At 60.1% G+C, this 13588-nt stretch overlaps 2 protein-coding genes across 2 annotated transcripts; one reads left to right on the top strand and one right to left on the bottom strand.

Moving 5' to 3' along the window:
- The first annotated feature begins 4171 nt into the window (after positions 1-4171).
- LOC135319989 (uncharacterized) lies at positions 4172-4714 on the top strand. The gene has a single exon (XM_064482401.1). It carries the CDS (start codon positions 4172-4174, stop codon positions 4712-4714), a length of 543 nt encoding a protein of 180 aa, XP_064338471.1.
- Positions 4715-10229: 5515 nt separating this feature from the next.
- LOC135319988 (guanine nucleotide exchange factor subunit RIC1-like) lies at positions 10230-10907 on the bottom strand (the record flags this gene model as incomplete). Its single annotated transcript, XM_064482400.1, has 1 exon — positions 10230-10907. A coding segment is annotated over one exon (678 nt), but the record flags the coding sequence as incomplete, so codon positions are not given.
- Positions 10908-13588: the final 2681 nt, after the last annotated feature.

Raw genomic sequence — 13588 nt, 5'->3', positions numbered from 1 at the left:
ACCAGCCCTCTTCAGCGCTAGTCCTGAAAAAATAAATCTCGTTTATCCATGTAACACTAGGCGGCGCTAGTCAGCAGCTGCGCGGAGCACAGGTGCCCCCAGGCCTTCCACCAGGACAGGCATTTCCTGCTCATCCTGAGACCCAGGCGCCGGGGCAGCCGGGGTGGCAGAGGCTGCTGAAGCTGCAGCGGCGTCTGGGTGTCCTCGCTCAGCGCGCCTGCCGCAGGGACAGGTCCGGACTGGGGGCCCTGCCCTCCGGGAGCCACCAGCTGGGCCAGCCCCGCTGCCACCATCGTCCTCGTCCCAAGAGCAGGGGTCTGTGGCTGGCCAGTCCGGGGTTCACACCCCAGCTCAATTTCTCATGGTCCAGGCCTGGACACTGTCTCAGGCTTCCTCCTCTGAGTGGATGGAGGGACCCAGAACCCAGCTTTCCTGCTGGCTGAAGGCTGCTGGGAGGGTCAGGAGGGGACAGCACCCTGAGGGCTGGGGTTACAGGAGTCAGGCTGTTTGGGGACAACAGCCTGGCAGTTTCCCAGGCAGTGCTGGTGGCCCTACAGGGCACCAGGCTGACAGCTGCCGGCCACCACTGACTTCCCTCACAGGATTCCTGCTATGGGCACTAATAAGCTTATCAGCCTCCCAGAGGAGGGGAGGGCAATGGGCACAGCCCCTCCGCTGAGGGGCTTGGCCTGGGTCTACCCCTGCAGCCTCCATCACAGAGGGCGCCAGGAGGCCTCCGCCCCTGGTCCAGAAAACCAGCTGCTTCGGCTGGCAGCCTAGGAGGTGGGTAGCTGTGGGAGCAGGACTGTAGTGCAGGCTCCTTGGCCTCAAGGTGTCCCCCATCCAGTGTCCCCTGGCTCCAGCAGGCCCCGGCAGCCGGGATCAGGGGAGCACGTGCAGGCTCCTGACCTCCAGCACATGCACAGGAAGCTTCTCCTTGCCCCTTCCCACCTTTTCAATATTAACAGCTTCCTGTGCATTTTATCATTTAATCTCAGAAGTAATCCTCAGCTCAGCTGTGTAGATATAGAAACTGAGGCTCAGAGAGGTGGTGGGATTGCCTGACGCCACACATTAAGACAGCAGGAAGGTGAAGATTCCAGCAGATTTTACCTGTCTGACTGCCTCGCACCGCCCCTCCCCAAGGCCTGCAACATCTGAGCCACTGGACTCTGAAACACAGACTTGACAGTGGCCGTCAAGGTTGTCCTAACACCCAGACCAGGTGGAGTGGGGACTTGCCTAAGGCCCATCCCACTCCAGGACAGAGCCCTTCAAAGGATGTTTACAAGATTGTTTGCAGATCCTTCTGGGCTGTGCTGGGCATTGGCCAAGGACTGGCCCCAAGCAGGACAGGTGGGTGGTGGTCTCTGGCTAGAGGACCCTCACTTGTATCTTACGCAAACCCTGGCCTGGCAAAGGTCAGGGGCCCCTTGGCCCTCCTTCTTTCAGTGAGACCTCTAGGACACATCTTCTTGTACCCACAACATCTGGAAGTTCTTCCGCATGTCTGACTGCAATCCTTCCTGCTGCAGGGGACACCTGTTACCAACGCTGCAACACAAGCAGGTCACTGCTTCCTCGGGCACACAGGGACCACTCCCACACGTGGGAGACCACTTGCTACCTCTTGTCTGAGCTTCAGAAACTTGGAACTTTGGGGGTCACAGAGCCAGGCCCCCCACTCCTGGGCTCAGATCGGAGGAATGTAGGTCAGTGACACCTGTTGCTCCCCACCCTGCAGGTCCAGGGTGACAGAAGGAGCTGGGGCAGTGGTCCCTCCCAGCACCGGGAGGGGGAAGCCCTTTCCTGCCTGAGTTGAGGACAGGTTGCATGTGGCCCTGGGCCTCTCAAATCAGAGCTCCCAGAGAAGAGGCTGTTCCTCCCCCATCAGACCAGGGTCTCCAGGACACAGCCATGCCTTCCCCTTCAGACTAGGATCCCCCAGGGCAGGGCTATGCCTCTCCCATTGACCAGGGTCCCCAAGAAGGCCCAGGCACTGCCCACACCCCTCAGGCCACCAGTTCCTCACCACGTGCTCCTCCCACCCCGCTGTGGCCAAAGTCCCCATGTCATCAAACCCCAGGGACAGCTGCCTGTCCCCTTTGCTCCACTTCTGAGCTCTTCTGCTGCCCTGAGTCAGCACCCCCTACATACTGGCTCCCAGGGACTGACCCTGAGCAGAGACCTGAGTTTCCTCTGCTGCTTCCCACCCCTTGGACCCTTGGCCAGTCCTGAATACACGCAGCGTCCTCCCTTCACCCCACACCAGCCCATCCACACCTCATTCCCTGGACAGCTGGCCTTCCGATCCTGTGTACCCCGACCCCAAGTTGCCCTCTGGTGGCTGTCCCTTGCCTGCACACCCACTGGCTGCATACCACCTGTGGGTTCTCCCAACTCTGCCGGGTTCTCCCATCACATGATGGCTTTATGTTCCTGCTGGCATCCTCCTCTGGGAGGGCAGGACCGGGGCCTGGCTGGCTCACCCTACTGCCTGCACCCCAGTAGGGGCAGAGAGCCCAGCCAAGACTTGCTATGAGTGGACAAGCGAGGCCCCGATGCTGGGCAGTATGGCCGGCCTCTGCCTCTCCAACCTGGCAGTGACCTCCAGGACCCCTCCCACCTCCCTCCCTCTCTCATACAAACAGACCCATCAGCAACCAGCCTTCCTGCCAAAATGCACTGAGAGTGTCACTGCGGTTTACCATTCTGTGGCCACCACCCTGGTGGGACCCACTGTCGGCCTCCACCCTTCCCGCCTCTGCCTGTCCCCAGCACAGTGCCATCATTTGCAATTTGCCAGGACACATGCTCTGCTCAAAACCTCCCCGCCACTCCCTCCTCACTCAGAGCAAAGGCCATGCAGCCCTCAGGGACCCCACAGCCCACAGGGACTGGCCCGTTATCCCTGACCCTCCCCCTTTCCCCCTTCCCCTCAAGTGCATCCTTCCAGCCACACTCAGGCAGGGAACCCTAGCTCGCTGCACTCTCCCCCTGGGAGACCCGCCTTGTTTTGACTCCAGCGCCTGTGGGGCCACAGCCTTATCTTGGTGTCCCAGGTGAGGTGGCTCAGAGAAGGCAGCCTGGCTGCTGCCACCAGCCGCCAGAGGGGAGTAGCCTGGCCCCCACTCGGCAGAGCGGGCCCCAGGGGACCTCTCCCAGGGCCCAGGCATGTTGGAGGCCCTGGGAGGAGGCTCAGCCTGGGGCCCCCTGCCACCCTACTCCCTGCAGAGCCCAGATATTGCTGGCCCAGCCCAGCCCCAGGAGGGGAAACTGGGCAGCAAAGACCGCCGCTGGCCACTCAGGTCTGAGCTGCCTCATCTATCGGGGGCACAAACCCTCTTTGTCTGATGCACTGCACCCACCTGGGCAGGGCCACAGAGGCCCACAGTCTGCAAGCAGAACAGGGTCCCTGGAGAAGGTGAGTCCCTGAGCTCCCCAGCCCTCCAAGGAGGCGGTCTGGACTGGGGATGTGGGGTCAGAACAACCCCAGGGCACCTGCCGTCTCCACCCAGCTCAGAGGCCTGCACCCCTGCCTGAGCCCTTTCCCCGTCATGCTGACCTTCACCTGGTGCACCTCCGGCCCAGCTCCGTCCGGCCTGTCGCCTACTCATGCCAGTTGTGTGGCTAGTGCCTCAACCCCCACACCCCCTCATGCTCCAACCACTGGCGCAGCTGGAGGTCAAGCCGATAGGTCACTCACTCAGCAAGTGCATCCCTGGCCGGCCTGGTCAGGCTCCGTGCTGGGTGCTGGGCGCCTGCACAGGCTCCAGTGGGTCCCAAACCTCCCCACCTCTGCCAGCTCAGCTCTGTCTCCTCCAAGACACCTTCCCAGACTGTGGGGCTCCAAGAGCGCTCCCCTCTGCCCTCCCGCCCAGCCCCCTCACCTACTCTGCCCCATTCACTGCCAAGGGTGCAGCCTGGTTCCCATGAGGACGGGGCTTCACATCCCCCAAATTGCTGAGAACACCCCGAACACCACCTTAACTGTCTACAACCTCCACCCTCACGGCTCTCACTGAAACCATCACCAGTGTCAAAATCATCAAAACCTTCAACACAATCAGTACCACTGCCGGCGCCATCACCACCACCACCGTCATTACCACATCACCACCAACACCAACACCATCAACATCAGTACCAACAGTACATTATCAACAGCACCATGGCGCCACCACCAGCATCAAATGCCACAACCATACTACCACCGCCACCAACACCACCACCATCATGTCACTACACAGAGCTGCATCAGTTAACACCACCACCACTAACATCAGCACCTCAGTCGTCACTACCACCATCATTGCTTCCATCAACATCATCAGATCATCACGACCCACTACATCACTGCCATCGCTACCACCACATCACCACCTTCCCCACGACCCACAACACCGTCAGCACCACCACCCACACCATCACCATCAATGCGATTTTCACCATGTCACCACCATCAGCAACGTCACCGGCACAATCATTACCACCACCACCACCATCGATGCCATCAACACCATCAAACCATCACTGCTACGTCTCTGCCGTTGCCACCACCAATGTCACCAATGTCAGCACTACTGTTACATTATCAACAGCATCACCTTTACCATCAGAGACAGGGCCCCGTGGAGGCAGCAGGCAGGGTCTGGGCAGCGGGCAGTCCCCCCCCGACCCCTCCTGGGAGGCTGAGGACGAGTGCTGGGCGTGAGGGAGCGCCCAACAGGGGCGGGAGTTACTACAGAGACACGGAGCTCAGGCGTATCGCAAACAGAAGGAGGGACGGAGAGATGAAACCCCTGCCAGGAGTGTCCTGAAGCGCCTGCTTCCAGCCTGGGCCAGGCCCTTCCCAGAGGGGACCCGGATCTATCCTCATATGCACCCTCCCTGCACCCAGTGACCCCGCAATGCAGCTGCCCCGTGCCCCCAGGCAGTCCCACCGGACGCCCTCAGGTCCCACTGTAGGGGGCAGTGAGCACTGCTTGAGCACTCCCCGCTTCCTGGCACTGCCCGGTGAACTCAGGGTGCAGCACTGACCTCCCCAGTGGGTGCCCCCTCCATGCTCCTCCTCCTCCCTGTCCCGCCCACCCCCCAAACCAGTGCCTGCGCAGATTCTGGCTGGATGATGGCAGAGGCCAGGAGGCAGGGAGTAAGGGAGGCCTCGAAGCTCCCTGCCCAGCCCCAGGCCCCTGCTGGTGCCACTCTCCCCGACCACTCAGCATTTGACTCCACCTGGCCCGACCCCGCAGCTGCCCTGCCCACCCCCATCCCATCCAACACATCCCGTGAGCTCAGGGCTGGCCATACCCACTAGCTCCCCTGACTGTCAGTCCCAGCCCCTTGCCTTCGAGTATCTGTGAGCACCACGCTCATTGCACCGCAGATCCCCACCACCGACACACGGGGACCCAGACACGGGGGCCCCACAGAGGTGGGGAAACACACGGATGAGATGCCACGGGAGGCAGCCCCACAGGAGACTCCTGCGCCCTGACTCCACCTGGGAAAGCTCCCCACACCCAGGTGCCCCCCTACCCCTAACATGCCAGTGTGCCCCGACCCTCAAGCACATGTCTGTGATGGTCCCCCCCAGACACACCTCACCAGCATCACTGGCCTAGCAACAGCTGGCAGTCCGCTTCCCCACAGGATGAGGAGCATGGGGAGCGGTGGGGAGGAGGCCCAGCACTGGCCGCCCATCCTCTGCGGGAGCCTGGGAGGCATCTGGCGGAGGCTGGGGCTGGGTGGGGCGGTTGGGCCACGCCTCCTTAGTCCCATTGCACAGCTAAGGAAACTGAGGCTGGGGCTTGTGTGGCCGGTGCGGGCAGAGACAAGGATTCCTGAGTTGGAAGAATTGATCATCCTGATCTGCCACCCAAGGACATGACAGACCCCAAACCCTTGGATGTACAGACCTAAGCAGGCACTGCGGGGGCGGGGGGCAACTAGGAGCCCAGCCCCTCTGGTCCCCAGCCTCCTGGGTGGGCCCCTCTCCCCATATCCAAGAGTGGGAGGGGGTGGGCTTACCAGGGCCAGGCACCGTGGTGGATGTCCTGCTGGGTGGGTGGTGTATGGGGGCACCTTGGAGGCAGGACCCTGTCACCATGGTCAGACCACCCTGGGCAGACTGGATGCAGGAATGACGTGTTTGGGGGAATGAATGAGTGAGTTAATGAATGAACGAATGGATGAATGAGTAAATCCCCAGTCCTTGGAGGATGAGGGACCCCTTCACATGCGGCCCATTCCAATGGCTTCTGTTCGCCTCCCGAGGGCTTACTGCACAGCTGACAGGGGGATATGGGGCTCACGCTCTGCTGAGGGAGAGGCAAAGTTGAGGATACACGGACTTCCTGCAAAATTGAGGTCCAAGCTGTGGAAGTCGACAGGACCAAGGACGTCGGAAAATGGGCAGAAAGGCCTCCAAGAGCAGGTGGCTTTTGAGGCTGGAGGAGGGCAGCGGGTCCAGGGACAAAAGCACCAAGCATTCTAGCTGGCACTGAGGAGGAGAGTGACAAGGGGGCCCACAGGGTGGAGGGCAGCAGCTCGGGGGGACAGGGCTGCATGCCTGGGCAGGGGAGATGCTCACTGCCCCAGGCTCAGAGCACAGCGGCAGTCCCTAAGCCACGCCCTCATTGTCCGCTCCAGCTCCCAAGCCTGGCAGGGGACAGGCAGGCCTGGGCTCAGGCACCCTTGAGGAGAGGGCAGGCCCACTGTGAGCCTCTGCCAGCCCCGCTGCTCCCCAAGGACAAAGTGGTGTGAACTCAGAGAAGGGAGAGGCCCTGGGGAAGGGGCGGGGGGCTGAATCCAGGGCCAGGCAGGAGCAGCCGATGGTAGGTGACCTCCCCTCTGAGAGCAACAGAGCACCGTTTCCCCAACCCCAGCCCCCCACCCAGATGGGGGGGTACAGCACACCCCCCTCCCACGCTCACTGGCAGTGCGGACCCTAAGACCCTTCAGAGGCCACCAAAGAGGACGTCTGTGTCGAGCCCGTCTCCTGTCCCATCCTCCTCATAATCCACCCACCCGGAGCTGCCTCCTCTGCCCCCATCAAGAACCAGCCAGTGTGGGAGACATCAGGCAGGGAACTGACCCGCGGCTGACAGTGACCAAGGAACCCTGAGAAGTCTCCGATTCGCTTACCTCCCTGGGCCTGCCCCGTCACTGCCGTCTCCAAGGAAACCAGGGATGGGGTGGGGGCAAGGCTCTTTAAGGGACCAACAAGAACTTGGGCTAGGAACACTGGGAAGGGGCTGAGCCTGGGTCCTGAGCACCCCCTGGATGGCTGCACCCCACACGGTTATGGTCTGCCTGGGCAAGGTGATGGCACAGACTGTCATGACCCATGGGGCAACCCTGGCCATGTCAATGTCACTCTGTGTCCCAGTCTCCTCAGCCAGGCTGGTCTAACATTGCCTAGAGCAGGGTCAGGCTCTGAGAAAAAAACCCAACAGACTGTGCAGGAAGGTTACGCCCTCCACCAGCCAGTCCCAGTGTCTGATCTGCCAGCTCAGTGAGGGTACCCAGTGCCCACTATTAAGGAAACCCAAACCTGACTGAACAGAAGCCTGCTGCAGGACTTCTCAGAGCCTTTATGTTTGCCAAGCACGAGGACCCAGGAGCAAAAGAGCTGGTGGGTATGGAAGTCTGCCCTTCCTGGAGCCCACGTGGGATTGGCGTCAGGCAGAACGCCTCCTAAAAGGCTGCTGTAGCAGTGTGAGCACCTGGAGGGTGTCTGGCCCAGGCCTGGCCTGCACTGATGTCTCTAAGCTGGCCCTCACCTCCACCATTTTCAACTGAGAGCAGAACAGGTGATTTGTAAGGATCTTGCTAGCTCTGAATTTTTTGCTCCTTGTAACTCTGGGTTACGTGCAGCCTCCATGAGGGAAAGGAGCTGTCCCTTCAGAACCACAGGACTTAATTCCCATGATGTGCTCCTGGCCTTCCTTAACCCCCAGCACCAGTCCGTCCGTCCTGGGCCCATCCTCCACCCACGAACCTAAACAGCTGGGAATTCTGCAAAGACCACCCATTTCCCTCCCTAGTGGCCCTGCTCCCAAGGCCCTCGGTGCCACTGGCCAGGCTGGTGTAGGGGTATGTGTGTGGGAGATGGGGCCCTCAGCCCTGTTGGGAGCAGTCACCTCAAGTGTAGAAGTTGAGCCCATTTGTGCAAGTGTGTGTGTACAACTGAGGGTGAGGCAGGCAGAGGATCTGCTCTGTTGGTGGAGCCTGTGGCTCAGACTTTCCAAGACTAGCATGTCACATGGCTGACAACTGCATGTGGCTGGAAAAGCGGGCAGCCCTGCAAGGACATGACGCATGCATAACTATATGTGAACGCTCACAAGTGACTCCAGATGAGACACAGGGTCAGGGCTCAACGTGTGACCAGGGTCAAGACTCAGCATGTGACCAGTGACCAGGACCAGGGCTCAGTCTGAGTCTGGAATCTAGGCTCCATCAGTGACCAGGGACAGAGTCATGGATCACATCATGGATCAAAAGATTGAACTACTCAGAGGATGGTCATGTCATGGATGGTTCTCAGCCCCCAGTGGCACCCCCCCAACACACACAATTTTGCAGATGTGAGACATTTTCTCACCCAAACACACACAAATACACACAAACACAGACGTAGGAGAGCACAGACGCAATCTCTGGGCTCACTGGTGGAAGTAGACATGGGGCTCTGACCCTGGTCGCCATTTCAGGAAATGCTTGGCTCCTCTGAGCCTGGTTATGTGAGGAGTGGTCCCATCTGAACATGGAAGGAGGTTCTGTCTAGCACAGGGCAGAGCAAAATGGGGGAAGTCTGGGGGAGGGGAGAGACAGCCCCCACCCTCTCCTCCCCTTCCCCTCCCCGAGCCTCTGGCCCAAGCTTCGCAGTTCTGGATCAGATACCACATTCTCCATCTTGAGCTGGACTGTGGTCCTTTCAGAGCCTCAGCTTCCCTAGAGGTAACAGGCACAGTTAACCGGGCTCCTAGGGCCGTGCCCAAGACTGAACAGGGAGCTTGCGGGCAAAGTGTGTTCTGGAGCACCTTCCTGCTGACCTCAGAGCCCTGGGCCCAGGCGTAGTGACCCTGTAAGTCTCATCCAGGGGTGGGCAGTGGGTGGGCCCTCCACACCTGAGGTGGAGGCCACTGGTGAGCACCCCGTGGACCTGGCTGCAGCCCACTCCCCATCGCCCACTCTGCCCCCTCCCACAAGCAGGCAGACTTTGGTCCTGGGGATGGGAGGCTGAGGCACCTAGATGGTGGAATCTGCCCCAGGTCACACAGCCCTGGGGACCACACTCACTGGGCTGGCCAGACCACTCACAGCCTACTGCCCCAGGGGGAGGGAACAAGGGGATGGGGCAAACTTTCTGGAATGCAATTTGCCACCAAGATCTTTAAACTGTCCAAGGGACTCAATGGCAAAGAAACAATTAGAAATGTGGGCAGAGCTGTCCAAGTGAGGGTGCTGGGCCGCTGGGTGAACAGGCACCCACAGGGAGTTGCGGGCAGCCTTGGAACAGCCCCTGGGGAGGGTTTATGGGCTGTGGGGAGGGGCTTGTTCCAACATCAGGGGCCAGACAAAATGGATCTGCAGCCGCAGCATAACCACCCATGATGGCCAGCATGGGTCCTGTGAGCGCCTGGGCCCTATTTCTTGCTTTTTATTTTTTCATCATTTTTAAATACTCCAATTTGTACAAGGTGCATGTGTCACATGCAAAACCCAGAGAAAAGCAGTTGACAGCAACTAAAGCCAGAGGGCCAGTTTCCTAAGGGTATGAGGTTCCCCCAGCTCTCTCCCCACCCAGGCCCCTGCCCCAGCCCCTGCCCTCACAACCCCAGACCTAGAGATGGAAAGGGCAGTGGAGTCTGCCATATGGCCCTGGACACTCCCACCACAGGGCCTTTGCACTGCCTGTTCCTTCTGCCAAAATGCTTGTCCCCAGACACCCACGTGCACAGTGATATGTCAGGCTTCTTCTCACACACAACCCCAGAGAGGCTTCCATCCACCTGCCCTGAAAGGCACCTCACCCCACCTGCCACTTGGTCCACTGGGTCCACTTCTTGGCCTGTGCCATGACCTGATGGTTTCACAGAGATCTGTATGTTCCTCTTTCCTGTCCCTCCTCACTGTGGATTGGAGGAGTCTGAGGTCTTGAGTGATTACTGACCACGCACAAGGGAGTCGTCAAAGAGCAGTGCCTTGTCAGTGGCCAGAAATCACTGAAGACTGGATGGGTGGGTGGATGGGTAGATGGATGGATGGATGGATGGGTGGATGGATGGATGGATGGATGGATGGATGGATGGGTAGATGGATGGATGGATGGATGGGTGGATGGATGGATGGATGGGTGGATAGGTGGATGGATGGATGGATGGGTGGGTGGGTGGATGGATGGATGGGTAGATGGATGGATGGATGGATGGATGGATGGATGGATGGATGGGTGGATAGGTGGATGGATGGGTGGATGGATGGGTAGATGGATGGATGGATGGGTGGATGGATGGGTAGATGGATGGATGGATGGGTGGGTGGATGGATGGGTGGATGGATGGGTGGATGGATGGATGGATGGGTGGGTGGATGGATGGGTAGATGGATGGATGGATGGGTGGGTGGATGGATGGATGGATGGAGGGGTGGGTGGATGGATGGATGGATGGGTGGGTGGATGGATGGATGGATGGATGGGTAGATGGATGGATGGATGGATGGGTAGATGGATGGATGGGTGGATGGATGGGTAGATGGATGGATGGATGGATGGGTGGATGGATGGATGGATGGATGGGTGGATAGGTGGATGGATGGATGGATGGGTGGGTGGATGGATGGATGGATGGATGGGTAGATGGATGGATGGATGGATGGATGGATGGATGGATGGATGGGTAGATGGATGGATGGATGGATGGATGGATGGGTAGATGGATGGATGGATGGATGGGTGGATGGATGGATGGATGGATGGATGGATGGATGGATGGATGGATGGATGGATGGTTGGATGGATGGATGGGTAGATGGATGGGTAGATGGATGGATGGATGGGTGGGTGGATGGATGGGTGGATGGATGGGTAGATGGATGGATGGATGGTTGGATGGATGGATGGATGGATGGGTAGATGGATGGATGGATGGGTGGGTGGATGGATGGGTGGATGGATGGGTAGATGGATGGATGGATGGGTGGATGGATGGATGGATGGATGGGTAGATGGATGGATGGATGGATGGTTGGATGGATGGATGGATGGATGGGTAGATGGATGGATGGATGGGTAGATGGATGGATGGATGGGTGGGTGGATGGATGGGTGGATGGATGGATGGATGGATGGGTAGATGGATGGATGGATGGATGGGAGGATGGATAAGGGCCGGATGGGCAGATGAGCAAGTGGATGGGTGGATAGGGAGGTGAATGGGTAGCCAAGTGGGTGGATGGATAGAAGGTGGGTGGGTGGATAGCTGAGTGGGTGGATTGATGAATGGAGCATGGATATGTAGATGGAGGGTGGATGGATGAATGGCAGTCACATTCCTCCACAACAACTTCCATACTTGCTGACGCACAGCCCTACAAACTGGCCCCATCCCCTTGCAGCCTCCCCCCAGCACCCTGCACACATCCAGCCTCCCCTCTGGTGGCCCAACTCGCCCTGGCCTCACATTCCTCCTGTACCCTCCAACTTCCACAACTTTGCACCGAGTGTCCTTCTGCCTAAACCGCTTTTTCCTGTTCTGTCAGAAAAAGACATCTACCTCTAGGGGCAACCACTTTGAGAGCCTCCCTGACCTCCCAGACTCACATCCATCGCTGTCCTGCCCCCGGCATGAGGGACTTGCCACATGTGCCCTCAGGCCTGCAGGCTGGCCTGGGGATGCCAGACCCGGGGCTGAGGGGGGCGGCTTGTGACAGTGACATGCAGCTCTCACCACACACACCACAATGGACACCGAAACTCTGGGAAGGGAGGCCCAGCCCCCACAAGGCCCACCCGGCACGTTGGGATCCGGTCACTAAGTTCTTTCCCATTCTATCTCCCCAAATTCTGACCCCCTTCATCTCTGGTTGCCACCCCTACTTTGGGGCCTTTGCACAAACCCTTCCCTGTGACTACAAAGCCCCCCACCTCTCATTTTGCTTCCTTGTGTCTGGGAGGGCACCTGGCCCTGGGCCCTCACAAGGCTCTGTGACTCCAAATGGCAGCCCGGCCAGTCCAGCCCAGTGCCCTGCCCCCCTGGTTCCTGCTGCTGCTGCTCCGGACACGGGCTGTCGCTACTGCCTGACGAGGGACTGGGCCCGGGGCCCCAGGAGCCACTGGGTCTGCTTCCCATCTGATCACTGGGGGTCGCACCCCACCACCCCAGTCCTTGATGATGCCCCTGCAAAGCTAAACTACCTGCCTGTCACCTGGCCGGTGTGGGGGCACCTCCAGACGCCTCTGGACCAGCAACCATGGCCTTCCCTGGGAGGGGTGGGAGGCCAGCTGGATGGGCCCCCCGCTGCCTCAGAGCCTGATCTGGGTATGGAGAGACCGTGCAGGACAGACAGAGTGGGGGAGTGAGCAGACCCCAAACCTGAAGGCTGCACCCCTCCCCTGCGTGGTCGGCTGCCCCCAAGCCCGAGGCCCCGGGGCCACAAAGTGCAGACGAACTGACAGGTCAGTCCCATCGCACAGGATACAGAGCTGGTTGGTGGGGCCTTGGGAGGGAGGGGGAGCCGTCAGGCCGCCCGTCCGCCCCATGAGCCCCACCCGCCCATCACTGCGGGGCCCGGCCTGTGCTGGGCACGCTGCCTAAGCTCTTCCCTCACAGACAGAGTTTGAGGAGGAGACACTGAGGCCCAGAGAGAGGAAGGGACTGGCCCGGGCCCCCAAGCCCTGCTGTGTGGCCTTGGGCAGCTCCTGTCCCCTCTCTGGGCCAGGCTGGGGGGCAGGCGCTGAAGCCCAGTTCTTGATGCCCAGGTGGCCAGTCCAGCTTAATGCATAGTGGGGTCACAGGGAGACCCTGGGGCTGGGGGCACAGGTAGGGCCTCAGCAAGTGCCCCTGTCCCGCAGGCTGCGGTGTGACACCAGTGGGGCTTCCCACTTGGCGAGGGAGGGAGCCAGGGCACAGGGAGGGTGAGCAAGGCCCAAGGCCGCAAGGCGGCGGGAAAGGGCGGGCCCGGCTCTCCCCGCAGCCCTGTCCTGGGGCCCTGGGGCTCGAGGCCTGGTGCAGCCCTGTCCCGGCGGGGTAACTGCACAGCTCCTGGCTCTCAGCTGGTCCAAAGTGCATCTTGGCGCCCACTGCCCCAAGGCACAGGGCACGGAGGGCCCGTGATGGGGGCAGACTCATTTCTTAGCAGAGGATGGTTCTGTCTTCCCCAAGGGAACGGCCAGGCCGAAGATGCCATGTGTGCAGTGGCGTCAGACGTGGGTTGGGTGTTGGCCCCCACACAACCCTGCTGTGTGACCCAGGTAAGTCCCCTGCCAGCCTTGGTGTGCCCCACCCATCACCTGGGGGTAAAGGCAGCTCTCTCTGAAGGCTGCCATGAGGCCAAGATGTGCAAGCATGCGCACCACACG

Source organism: Camelus dromedarius, chromosome 35, assembly GCF_036321535.1.
Source record: "Camelus dromedarius isolate mCamDro1 chromosome 35, mCamDro1.pat, whole genome shotgun sequence".
NCBI classification, from domain to species: Eukaryota; Metazoa; Chordata; class Mammalia; order Artiodactyla; family Camelidae; genus Camelus; species Camelus dromedarius.
This window is presented reverse-complemented; position numbering and strand designations above follow the sequence as displayed.